The following is a 13,813-nucleotide window of genomic DNA, read 5'->3' on the forward strand; positions in this document are numbered from 1 at the left end:
CAAATACATTTTGTCAGTACAATTCAAACAGGTGTGTCATTGTAATAATGACAATGCACAGGTGAACATCAGAATCAGAGTCAAAATCAGAATCAGCTTTATTCGCCAAGTATGCTTGAACACACAAGGAATTTGACTTTAGTAAGCTGTGCTCTCTTTGTACAAGGCATAGGAATAAGAATAAGAATAAGAACTACAATAAAAAATAAAATAAAAAATATAATAACAATAACCTTAGCTATAAATACAAAGAAACAACAAATAGGCTTGACTAATATGTACAGGCTAAAATAATATGATAAAGTGCAGTGGTGAGTTGCAGAGGTTGTTTTTACATTATAAAATAGAAGTTAAATAATACAAAAAATAGAAATATGGAATTCTGCTTTGAGAATTGTTGCATTGTGTATCTACATGTATATTTACAGAGAGTATTTATCTGACAGGTATGACACTGTTATGGTTTAGTGTTCATCAGAGTGACAGCCTGGGGGAAGAAGCTGTTCTTATGGCGGGTTGTTTTGGCGCACAGTGATCTGTAGCGCCTGCCGGAGGGGAGGAGTTTAAAGAATTTGTGTCCAGGGTGTGAGGGGTCAGCGGTGATGCTACCTGCCCGTTTCCTGGCCCGGGACCGGTACAAGTCCTGGATGGGGGGCAGGTCGACACCAATGATTTTTTCCGCAGTCCTTATAGTCCGTTGCAGTCTGTGTTTGTCTAGTTTGGTTGCAGAGCCAAACCAGACAGTGATGGAGGTGCACAGAACAGACTGGATGATGGAAGTGTAGAACATGATCAGCAGCTCCTCGGGCAGGTTGAACTTCCTGAGCTGATGCAGGAAGTACATCCTCTGCTGGGCCTTTTTTCTGAACATAATGACAACATAAACCTACAAATGTTCAGTAAGTCAGGAAAATATATAGGCAGATTAATAAATAAGAAAAAAATGACTAATGAATGAATAAATAAATAAATAGATAAATAAATAGAGTATCCGTATTTGTGATATATTTATTATCGTTTAATTTATTCCTGTAGGTTTTTGGTTAGCACTACTTGTTGCAATGACTTTAAAGGTCTATCTATCTATCTATCTATCTATCTATCTATCTATGTATCTATGTATCTATGTATGTATGTATCGTTTTCAAAGAGCTGTTATCAATTTCTGAACTAGACGACTTTAATCTTTAAAATAAGCTTTAAAAATAAACTGGGGTTAATGGGAACAGTCACGTTTTTTCTCAGTCCCCTAGTTGTATGAACTTTTCAAATAAGTAAAAGTGTAATTATTCTGTTACTGAAAGTTTTAAAGTGAAGAAAGTGTATGAAAATGTCACGTGACTTCCTGGTTACGACTGTCCACCCTTATTAACACTCGCGTACTTGACTACACTCCCTGGTTCTCCGGGGTGGACCCTTCAACCCGACCAGGAGTCACTTCCCCGAATAGAAGTCTTCTCAAACGAGTCCTACTCCCGTCCGAAGATGTCTGCTAAAGTCTGTCAAGAAGCTGTTGAACACTCGGGACAGCTCAAACTCTTCTCCGCTGTGTTTTACGCCGGCAGTTCGTTTCTTATAACGGTGGTGAACAAAACCGTGCTGACTACTTTCAGGTATGTGTCGCTTTGTCGTGCTGTCATCAATGCAACCATACGATGTCCACGGAGAGAGTCTCTCACACAGAGGAGTCTTATGTAACACCCACTTAACAAACATGGACTCACATTAAGCCTGTTCTCTGATATGTATCCTGCAGGTTTCCTTCTTACATGTGTCTGGGAATTGGACAGGTAAGTTAACCAGGTGTGGAGTTTTTCTTTCCTGTGATTCCCACGCACGATTCAGAATTCTGCGCTCACTTTCAGATGGCTGCCACACTTATTGTACTGTATGCTGCCAAAATGAGCAAAACAGTCCAATTTCAAGATTTTGACAAAAGTATTCTCCTCAAAGTAAGAACTTTCTCCTTTGATAAACTTTACCAGATTACCCTTATACCACTACATAATGCACTTCTTAATTTTCAACCCAGATGTTCCCCCTGCCTTTGCTGTATGTTGGAAACCATATTACAGGACTTGCAAGCACAAAAAAACTCAGGTCTTACATTTTAAATTCTTCTTTATTTTGTAGTTTTTTGCCTTGAAGTTACACGGTGCTCAAACATGTTCTCTTTTACAGTTTACCAATGTTTACAGTCTTAAGGAAATTCACCATATTGATGACAATGATCTTGGAAGTATATATACTAAGGTAATACATATCCCTGGGCTAATGTTTCTGATTCAACTCATCATATTTCACAGTAGAACAAGTTGGAAAGTACAATACATGAAGTGTAGTGGAGAGTCAGAGTCAGTTGTTCTGCTGAAATGGACAAGACAAGAGATTTAGGTTTCTGTCTATGTGTTCAGTTCTGTTTTCCCATTTTAGGAAAACATTTCCAAAACACCTCGTATTCAGTGTTGCTGCTATAGTCCTTGGTGCCGTGGTTGCTGCAAGGTATCAATTTTTTTTTTTCACAACCACAACATTTAATTCATATTAAACCATCTAAATGACACATATGTATTTTAATTATGTAATTAAATGGACAGTACATTGTTCTCAACAGTCACTCTATACTACAGTGGCCCTGAAGTGCAAAACACAACGGCAAAACAGAAAACACAACGGCAAATCAGAAAACACAACGGCAAAACAGAAAACACAACGGCAAATCAGAAAACACTATGGCACTGGTACACTGGTCTATCCTTTGACCCAGAAGGACATGCTTTACATATTTTCCAAATATGAGTGCCGCCAGCAACAACGTATGTCAAGAAATGTGTTTTAGCAATTGAGAAATACTTTAATAGCAGCAGGTACGTTGTCGCTGGCGGCACTCATGTTTGGAAAGCATGTAAACCATATCCTTCCATGTTAAAGGATAGACCAGTCCAATCAGCGACGAGTCATGTCCCCCGAGGGTACCTACTTCTTCCGGTTTGGTTAATGTCATGTTATCTGAATTGCCGTTGTGTTTTCTGACTTGCCGTTGTGATATGCACTTCAGGGCCACTGTACTATATGCATCCTAGAACATTTCAGATAATGCAACACAATACTTAATGACCAACCCTTATAGTAAAAAGTACACACTGGTCCAGAGCTTAGGATACTGATAGAGTCAGAAGTGGATCAAAATATCTTTTGCATTAATTCAATGTATTTCTTTATTTCAAGCACATAGGTAATTTGAGTGAAAAGGTGTGTATTAAGTTTATCTAATTTTAGAGTACTGAATACATTGTAAATGTGCTACATTAAGTGCTTACGGTGTATTCTCTTGCAACAACTGCATGTTTTTTATGCTTTATTTATAGTTTTTCATTTTACAAATAATAACCTGTATTCCCTTCATCCATTCAACCACCCATATAGATATTTTGTGTAAATTAATTTCACTTAAATTGTTTTGAGGTTACTTGGACAATCAGGAAACAAAAGTGTGCTTTCCCTCCATCTTCCCTGTCCTCCAGCTCTGACCTGGCATTCGATGTACAGGCATATACGTTCATCCTGCTTAATGATGTCTTCACTGCTGCCACCAGTGTCTACACCAAGAAGAAAATTGGCATTGAGGTGAGTTTTCCTGCGCATTCAGTACAAATCAAATTGAATGTGTTGTATTTCACTGGCAGTAGTGCCTTATTTGTTTGTTTTTTCAACACGGTCCAGTGCTAGACAAATTGGGAGATTATTGCTTGTTGCATGAGTACAAAGCTGCTCTGTCAAAGAATAAAAGGGTTGGACGTATTTTCCCAGTTCTGTGTTGTTTGATATGGATTGATTGCTCTCATGTGCACTTTACAACTTTGCTGGAAAACAATGAGTTAGTTCAGATTCAGTTATTTGCTTGCTGTTAAGGTGTCAACTGAGGTCATTTGATTTGCTTTGTCTAGCCTTAAGAAAACAGGATCATGGCAACACCACAGTCACACCCTTAAACCACACAATTCTATAACAACAGCAGATTGATGCACTTTCCTCAGCTACATACTGTATCTTGAATATGGTTTTGGATCCCAACAGCTGTTTTTATACTCGGCTTTAAAAGTACCGTGACAGATTTATAAGTATGCTCAATTGTTAACATGCAGAAAAAGAGGGTATTTCATGCCTCATATTGTCCTCTTTTCTTAGGGTCTTGGAAAGTATGGCGTCTTATATTACAATGCACTAATCATTATCATCCCCACGCTCATGGCAAGTGCATATACTGGAGATTTACACAAGGTACATACATCAACCGTCTTACACTTGCGTGCCAAAACTGCAATGTTCCGGCCTCACAACTGTGTATGTTCTCATCTTCAGGCAGTCACATTTGACGACTGGGTTGAAGCCACATTTATCTTCTGCTTCCTAATGTCCTGTCTTATGGGGTAAGACTTTTCTGTTTTTTCATTCTGTTTGAGCTGTTCAATGACCTCCACACCTGCCTAGTTTTTAAAGACCCTGTTTCCTCAGGTTTGTGCTGATGTACTCCATAGTCCTGTGCAGCTATTACAACTCAGCGCTTACTACCGCAGTTGTGGGAGCCATAAAGGTAACAACATACTAATAAGAAAACTTTTTGTAGACTTAAGTGACACTTTTTTAATATGACTGAACTTGCAATGTTTAGAACTCTGAAAATTTCCCAAAGCTACCTAAGGATCTAGATCAGCACCAAGTAATACTTTATATAACTCCAAGCAAGTTTTTCAGATGTGTTGCCAAGAAACTGACAAAAAAGTATACACAACTGAAAGAGCAATGTGCTTCACTATTTCATCAGTCTAGTTTCTGCCAATAAGTACATTTCTGACTTGCATAATCGCTTCCATTTTCCTCAGAATGTTGCAGTAGCCTACATTGGCATCTTTGTGGGAGGAGACTATCTGTTCTCTTGGACCAACTTCCTAGGTCTCAGCATTTGGTAAGAATACATTTTACTTTTCTAGTTTTCATTTTGATGCATTGTTTTTATTCATTATTGTTCAATTATTGTCTTTTTCTGACTGTTTTAAAGTTGCCAATAAGAGTCTGCGAAACCAACCTTTGACAAAATATCAGGCATCAACATTTCTGTCTTTTTCAGGAAAAACAACACATTAGAAACACAACCTCAAACAAAACAATATGAGATACAATAATGTATACAAATACACTTTAATGGTTTGCACACATGGAGACACAACCAATGCAAAATACTGAACTAAAGTCTCCCATATAATTCTTATGTAATAGTTGTGCTGAATAATACCATATTGTTTTTATGCATTACATCATATTCTGACGTATTCCTACATCTAGGCGGGTGACTTTAAGGATATTTAATAAGTTGTCTCATATTCTAAAAATGCTCTGTGTTTCCCCTTCAGTGGCATTAGTCAGTTTTTGCATGGCTTAACAGTTAACAGATTAGCATTTCCTGTTTTGTGAGAGCAGCATTGTGATGTTAAACTTCCTGTATGAACCAAATTTAAATTCAAACTAAATCAAGAAGATATAAGCTCTGACATGTCCTGGTAGACAAGACTAGTCCATGTCTGAATATCAAATATACAGTATCTGATTTTTAGTTAAAAGATACCTCCTTTTATGCTCTCTGTTTTCATACACAAATTTGAAAGTGTTATATTCAGACATGTATCCATAAATAGATATTGAACAAAGCATATTTTGCGGTTTATCTGAAAAAGGTATTTTTCCCATGATGTTAAGCTGTTTCCTCAGTAAACAACATATTCTTATCTGAAATAATCCTGGAACATTTTTAAATTAAAATTTTAAACTACAACATTTTCATTTTCTTGGGCCTTATAAACTCTTTATATGCCTGGGTCGCCTTTGGCCGAGCAGTTACAGTGCACGCCCCTTATATTGAGAGGCTAAAGTCCTTGTTGCAGCAGTGGTGGGTTGACTCTCGGCCTTGACCTTTAGCTGCATGTCTTGGCTCCCCACATTTCATGTCTCTGTTCAGCTGTCCTAACAAATAAAGGCAAAAAAATGCCCCAAAAATATAACTTTAAAAAAACTATTGACATGCCTTAAAAATTAGAGAATCAGATTTTATGATAATGGATATTTTATGTAACATTTTTGTTAACAACAGTAATGCACAGACGGATTCAGTGAGCTGACTATGAGAAGGCCAAGGCCAAGTTTTGCTCACTTCTTGAGGCACATACAACTTATGACTGTACCGTACTTTACTACAGAGAAATTGTCCTTAGCATTTTCTATTTCAGAATTAGGAAATGCTGCATTTAAATGAGGCACTCAAGAAAAAATATGCTGTTTACATGAACTGTACCAGAATTCTGTCATATTCTGAAAAGCTGTTTACATCTTCTTAGTAACTCTGAGCAGTTCTCAAGTGATAGCACCAATTCTACTCCATTCCCCTATGATTCAAAGATGCTATCTTTTTGCTTTGCAGTATGTCAGGTGGACTAATGTACTCATACCACACCTTTAACAACAAATCATCTGGAGCTAACACTGAAGGAGCACAGGAGCTGAAGATTCATATCTCAGAAGATTCAAAGGGGAGGTGCCCTGTGAACTAAATGGACTCTATTATGTCTTTCACCACTGGGTGGCATTGTTCTGCTCCATATTGGAGCATGTTAAGTCTTGTGAACTTTTATGATTACAATAATTTTACATATTTTAATTGATGTCCCTGAAATGTTACCAGTTATTTATATTTACATTTTTACAATGAAACCATGACTGAATAAATGGACAAGAAATGCACATATTAACAGTATGTTGAGTGAATGTTTATTGAAGACCAGCAGTTATGAAACTGTGGACAGTCTGTCAAGAGAGATCTTATCTTTGAAATGTGGAATAAAATGTCTACCAAGCAAGCTCTATATTTGTCAGAAACACAAAAACTGTCGGAGGATGTTAGCAGGGAAAAACAAACTAAAAATACAACTTCAAAGCTCTCCACAACTTGTGCACAATCTAACAAACACGTTTATATATTAAATGCCATACTCTTGTCAAACCAAAAAATAGACTAAGGGTTAGAAATGCTTCAAAATATACTATGATTGGGTACAATAAATCATTTGGTGTTTTGATTATCAATATTAAACTAGCCTTCCAGTTTCACCATAACTCCAAAAAGGGTGATTTGTCAATCAAATATTCATACTTAGCTTGAGTAACAGAGCGACAGGTTGCTTCTACGGGATTCCCCCCCAAAAAACAACCAGAGGCAGGGTAGTTATGACGGGATTCATACAGTGTTGAAAGATGTAGTGTTGCTTTAAAGTAAAAGGAAAACACCCAGCACTACACACATCAGTTAATGGAGAACAGGTGCTGTTTGCTTATACTGTATGACAAATTTAATCTCCAGTGCATTGCAAGCTTAGTCCAAGATTCAAAATAAGTGCTAAATTGAAATCAATAGGATGTTCATCACCATGTTGAGAACTCTAAACTTGGATTTTTGATGCGGCCAAAGGGTGTTCCTTAAGACATCAAATTCTGAGGGCTGTCAAGTGTTTTCTGGAAGAAATGAACCATAACAATTAATTTAATGTCAGAACAAAACCTTTGACTGCCACCTTTTAATATAAAAAGTGACGGACATACATATAAAAAAATATGGGCTCTGGTTAGGAAGCAACTTAAGGGCTGTAAGTTTGTTGGCTCTATGTAGGAAGCAGTTGTTCAAATGAAAATGGCTTGTTTTTAAATGATATTTAGATATTGTAAAAAAGAAAATGGGATGAACTTTTCTCATGTGACTCTGGTAATTTGATGTAGACAGAGCCATGAGTCAAGTGCTGAATCAGTCAAAGTTTGGATTTTGTGACTAACCAGACATGTGGATCAGGCTTGCAATGTTCGACTCTTTGTTGCATTTAAAAAAAAAAAGACCATGCCAGACCGATTCAGCTCATCTGACTTCTTTTGTTCCATCCTCGCCTTCTGCACACTCTTTTAAAAGTGTTTGTCAAGTGAGGATAAAACTATCAGTGCCTTTCTGAGTCATTCCTTCCACCACTGCTGTCATCAGTGGCAGTAGAAATTGTGCTTACAATGCTGGAGATGAAACCTGCGGGCATGATGAGCATGGGCCATCTTGATAGTTGGAATGCTACTTAATAATTCCTATGTAGAACCACACCCTGTATCATTCTGTCCATCTGAGCTTAAACCATATATACATCAGTCATACACACTCATAATATACTTAAAAAACTCGTTACCATCAAAGTGCAAACAAAACAAATTAAACACTCTTTCTTTTGCCTTTAGAAGACAGAAGAGAGAGAGACATTCTTCATGTTGTCAAATCTACAATTATAGCAGCCTAAAGGGATAAAATGGAAGCTGAATAAGGTGCTTTAGCTTGTGCCTTCCTGCTGCTGTGAGGGGGAGTAGTTGGTGACTTGCGTTAACACTGATCTCAGGCCAATTGTGCTCTCTTTCAAAGTCTGGTTTCACAACTTGATTGACTAAACCTAACTAGTCATTGATCTGCATTTAGGAGCTTTTTTTCACTACAGCACACAGCAGGAAGGCGGGTTGGGAATGGAGGTAAAATAAGGGACAGGGAAGGGGGGAGTCCAGGAGAAGGGAGTGGGTGTTCAGGCAGACAGGTTGTTGGCCAGGTCGATGAGTGCCAGGGCACCGTGGAGACGCTCTCGTTGCTCCTGTAAGCGGCGCTTGGCAGCCCCTCCTCCTGCTGCTCCTCCTCCTCCCTGGCTGCCCTTCTCCTCCTCTATGGGCTCGTCCTCTTCCCCATTCTCTTCATCAGAGTCGAGGAACTCCATGGGATCCTGCTGCTCCTGGTCCTCTGCTCTCCCTTTTCCCTGTGCCTTCACCTTGGTGGTTGTCGGGGCACGCTGCTCACGAGTTTGCCAATACCTGAAGCAAGAAAGAGGAGTATTATTTTTACAACTCAAGCATTTGATGACACCCAGAGGCTCCTGAAGCAAAAATAGGACCAGTATCTGTGTATTCTCTTACTTTGCCAGCCATTCTGCAACAGCCTTGTTATCCACAGACTGAGCCTTCCCCTGGCCCTCTTTTGGTTCCTCTCTCTTCAGACGGGAGAAAGGATGGTTTGGGCAGTGACGGTTAGCATGTGTGAACCGATTGCCACATCCTGCAGAGAAAGCAACAGGTGTGAATGCATGCAGTAAGACATGTTCAAGGGACAGGTTTCACTGTAAGATAAAAATAGTCAAGTAGTGTAACCTTTCTGGATTACTTCTATGAACAGACAGTAATATATCAAGTAGATCTTAATCACTTAAAACAGAAAGGTGATGTATCTTTTCATCAACCTCCAAAAACTGGCAGTGAGTTTCAGTATGTACATTTACATTAAAGATATTTGTGTCCTGCGTTTTTATCAGGTACTTTCCAAATGCTTCAAATAATGCTCAGCCAGTTACAAATCTTCACTCACACTGTTACCCATGATTCATACAATGGGAAAATACCTAAAAGTGAAAGGATCCACACTGTGTTGTTTGCCTTACTAATATCACTCAACTGAAAAGTAAAACCTTCAAACGTACCTTTCTCAGAGCAGACAAAAGGTTTCTCTCCAGTGTGCAGCCTCTGGTGTGTCTTCAGCTGACCACTCTGGACAAATGCCTTCCCACAGTTTGGGTAGTCACACAGATATGGCCTCTCTCCTAGAAGAGACAAGATAATGGTCATTGCTGTACAATTCAGCTGCTATGGATAGTTAGATAGCAAGTATGCTGTTAAGCTGCATATTCACTGAACTATAGCCACCATCTCTCTTACCAGTGTGCGTCCTCTTGTGAGCCTGCAGAGACTTCTCTCTGGGAAACACTCGGTTGCAGATGTTACACCGAATGCGGCTTGATGAAGTCTCCCCTTCACTGATGAGCTCCCGGACAGTATCAGCCCGTGGACGGCCTCTGCGTATTCCATCCTGAAAGCAAGAATACAGAGGAGTTTTAGATTAATGAAAGTAACACCTTCATATAGTTCAGTGAATACATCAAGATCATGATCCCCAGTACTTCTACTGTTTTCGGCTGTATTCCTTTCTTTTTGCAGCAGCTAACAACTGGAACAACGTACAAACACCCTCAAACTTTCAACTTTGACTCCACTCACAACCTTCAAGCTAAAACTAAAACAACAGATTTTAGTTGACTGTTGCTCCTGCTGATCACTTTGGACTTGACTTACATGCATACTTATATACACACACATATTATTTTACACCTTGCGCACATTGCTTGTTATTTGTTCACTTTTGTTCTATTTTATGTTTATATATCTATGTGTGACCTCTTGAGAGAGAACTCAAGAGAACTGGTTCTCAAACATTTTCACCTGGTAAAATGAAATAAATAAAAATATAGAACAGCTATACATGGCAGATACAGAGCTCTATATATATTATGCGGATATAGCACATAAATACATGCACAGTCTGATATATAGATGTATAATATATGATTCAACTTCAGAAGATACAGTTTAAAGCAATTTATTATTACTTTTATACAATATTGTATCTTTTAAGTTCAATACAACAAAGAACAGTGGTAGTTTTGCATTGTGTGCCGTGTGAATTTGCATAAACCAGAGTCTCAATGGCTGATCTCACGTGTTACATTGTGGCAGGACGCACGATGGTTGATCATAATTCACATCCGGTTACAATTTTGGCGCGCGACTAGACGTCATGTATGAGCAGCTGCTCCAGAACCAGGAAGTAACTGGGGTTTAAAATCCACCATGTCACACCCTAATGCGCGGGCGATTTTTAAAGGCCTCTCTATCTCGGCCATGTTGCAGCCGATTCAAACGAAAGTATGGCATTTTATAAAGTTTTCCGATAAGAAATGAACAGTTATTCTCATCAATCTATAAAATTTGTTTAAGGACTTAGTTATTAGTATTCTGTGCCTACATGAATGACATCAACAAAATACTTCCTGATCTTGAATTATTCTCGAAGCTGTCTTAAAACAAGTACTTCAACATATTTCAAGTGTTCTTATAACTTATACATTCTGATGAGAGTTTATTACACCGTTATCTGAGTCCAAATACACTTTACATTGAAAAGGTATTCACTCTTTGCTTAAACATCTGTCACGTGTTATGTTTAATTCAACTATGCATAAAATAACCTGCACATACCCTCATCTGGTCAGGTGAGGATTCCATGTCCACCTCCCTGGCTGTCTGGGTCCCGGTAGGTGATGAAGCCCCGCTCATTGAGCCCGGGCTCAGAGTCACATTGTGGGCGTTCTCCCCCCATTTCCACGGGTAGACCATGAAGTCGCTGAAGCCGGGGCTTGTCGGTGTCAGGGCCTCTGTTTTCCTCGGCTTGATCGGCGTGGTCTTAATGACAGACACCAAAACTCTTTTCGGCGAGTCGTTGCAAAAAATGACGTGTGGGTGCTTGTTTTCGGCCATTGTATGGACGTCAAACCTCCACCAAAGCACAGACTGAAAGCTGCAAGTAACTTTAGAACTCAATAAATGAAAGTCATAAATAAGTGCGCCTTCTCAATCGGGAGTGAATATGTCCTTCATTTCCAAACAGGGTTAAAAAAAAGTATCTCTTTTCTGTCCTTCGCTAAAAAGTATCAAAAGATACAGTAAGATATGAAGATGATGATTCGTTTCCTTCTAGCCGAGAGGGTCCTCTGATCTGAAGTGTGTGCGCCTCCAGAAGCGTTGTCCCGCGTTGCAAAATCCCGCCTGAGCAGTCAACAGACCAATCAAATGAGCGGATGAGAGCACAGATGTCAAAAGTAACCAATAGCAGCAGCCATAGCTATCCGCCCTCCAAGCAGGAAAGCCAATAATGAGAACAGATTAAGTGCTGTGTGCAATGATTGGTCCTCACGTGTTGTCCAATGAGGTTTAAACATTTGACCCGCGCTTCCACATTGACAGCATAACTGCCCAATCAGGAGAAGGGGGTGTATGTCCGGCAGCACCAGAGCCAATAGGAGTGAAGGGCGGGTAATTTCACCCTGCAGACGAGCAGATGGCCCTTTCCCGCGCTGGGAAGTCTGTTTATGTTATTACAATTTTTGGTCAATTTAAAGGGAAGGGAAACGGTGGTTCTGAGGCGCCAAAGTTACGTAATCATTTAGGGCGGAAACATTTGAACAAAGGATTTACTGTGTGACAGAAAAAGAAACAGAAACGGGACGTTATTTGAAATGAGAAAAAAAAGACATAAAGGAACCCTAACTCTCCAGTGTCATAAATAACCTAAAGCTACAGCAGTCAAACGTTTTTTTTCCCCCAATGATATTATTAACATTAACTTTAAATTTAAAAAGCATGTGTTTTAAGAGCATTAATAATTATCAAATGATATCACTGACAGTCAATAAATTCAAATACATTTAGATATGAATCCCAAACAAGTGATTATGATTATAACATCAAGATGTCTACATAAACAACAACAAAGAAATTAACTGTAGTCATGGTGTCTAACGAGTTCCTCTAGTCATCCACTGTGGTGCAATAGAGGCCTTTCTGTTAGTATTTATGACCCTGTTCAACTGCTGCCAGCCTGTTTGTCCTGTTTGTTTGTGCATTGTTGTCTCACCTGAAAAAGATAAACTTACACTAGTTTACTGCGTCATACATTGTCTTTTTCAAAATATAACGTGAGAGCAGATGTACTGCCAAGTTGACATTGTTAATCAATTTTTGCTTTTCCCATTTTCTTTATCCTATAGACTTGCAAATTTGCACTTTCAACATAGAGGCTATATTAAGATGAATGGATGTATGTATCAGATTCAAAATGAGGGGGGGCATTGGGCAACTATAGCAACCACCTTGCTCTGCCCCAGGCTCTACTCTGTGTACATTTTTATACCGTCTCAGTGATATAGGCTCCAAATGTTCCCCAGACACGCTTTTACGTTAGTTGACACCACTGACTTGTACTTTTCGTGTCTGACCACTAGATGAAGCCAAATTTCATGTTGGAGAATAAATAGCTCCTATCGATTCTGCAGGTCAGTATGACACAATCTTAATATGTTTTACTCATTTTAGAGCAGGAATACACTCACAGGATCATTTTGGTGGTCATACTTTGTTGATCATTAGTTGTATGGTACATTAAGGGGAGCCCGATTCAGTTATGTTCAAAAAGCAGGCTACAGAGAGAAGTGCAAAGCATGTATTATTTTAAAGGGTGAGTGGATTTCCACAGTTTAGAACTGTGTTAGAAGCTGTGTAATAAAAGGGCATAAACGATGCATCAAATGAAATATTGCTCAGTTTACACCCTAAATCCAATGATTTATAGCCCATAGCCTTCAAGGTAGGAGTGGTAGTCTACAAGTTGTTTAATGTAGAACTGAAATGGTGCTTGACTCATAGCCTACAGCAGATTTTATAGAATACAGAATAGAATAGAATTTACTTTATTAATCTCCGAAGGGAAATTCAGGTGTCTGGCAGATAAAATTATAAAAATCACATAAAATAAGTAATTCAGGTGTCTGTCAGCTCATCTCCCATTGGCTAGAGAGTTATGAAGCCTAATGGTTGCAGGGATGAATTATTTTCTGTATCTCTCAGTCCTGCAGCGCAGAGAGATGAGCTGTACACTGCTGCTGTTTCTCTGTTCCACAAAGAAGTGGAAGTTGTGAAGTGGATGATCTGTGTAATTTAGAATGGCCTCTAGCTTCTTCTGTGTGCATCTCTCCACCACAGCCCCCAGTGAGTCCAACCCATAGGCTGTATAAAATAGGTCCAACAAATAAAGAGA

The 13,813-nt window shown here is 39.0% G+C and overlaps 2 protein-coding genes across 3 annotated transcripts; one reads left to right on the forward strand and one right to left on the reverse strand.

Moving 5' to 3' along the window:
- The first annotated feature begins 1,349 nt into the window (after window positions 1–1,349).
- On the forward strand, window positions 1,350–6,908 carry slc35d2 (solute carrier family 35 member D2). Of its 2 annotated transcripts, XM_034692018.1 has the most exons (12): window positions 1,350–1,613; window positions 1,757–1,790; window positions 1,866–1,952; window positions 2,033–2,100; window positions 2,182–2,253; window positions 2,434–2,502; window positions 3,525–3,627; window positions 4,189–4,281; window positions 4,363–4,430; window positions 4,516–4,594; window positions 4,884–4,966; window positions 6,473–6,908. In XM_034692018.1, exons 1-12 carry the CDS (start codon window positions 1,486–1,488, stop codon window positions 6,600–6,602), a joined length of 1,014 nt encoding a protein of 337 aa, XP_034547909.1. In that variant the 5' UTR covers window positions 1,350–1,485; the 3' UTR covers window positions 6,603–6,908. The 2 variants fall into 2 exon arrangements, with proteins under 2 accessions (XP_034547909.1, XP_034547910.1); XM_034692019.1 differs by lacking the exon at window positions 2,434–2,502.
- Window positions 6,797–11,867, reverse strand: znf367 (zinc finger protein 367). Its single transcript, XM_034692020.1, has 5 exons — window positions 11,200–11,867; window positions 9,823–9,973; window positions 9,588–9,707; window positions 9,031–9,169; window positions 6,797–8,928 (listed from the first exon to the last, which is right to left on the reverse strand). Exons 1-5 carry the CDS (start codon window positions 11,476–11,478, stop codon window positions 8,649–8,651), a joined length of 969 nt encoding a protein of 322 aa, XP_034547911.1. The 5' UTR covers window positions 11,479–11,867; the 3' UTR covers window positions 6,797–8,648.
- Between the last annotated feature and the right edge of the window lie 1,946 nt (window positions 11,868–13,813).

Source organism: Notolabrus celidotus, chromosome 9 (genome assembly GCF_009762535.1).
Source record: "Notolabrus celidotus isolate fNotCel1 chromosome 9, fNotCel1.pri, whole genome shotgun sequence".
Taxonomy (NCBI): Eukaryota; Metazoa; Chordata; class Actinopteri; order Labriformes; family Labridae; genus Notolabrus; species Notolabrus celidotus.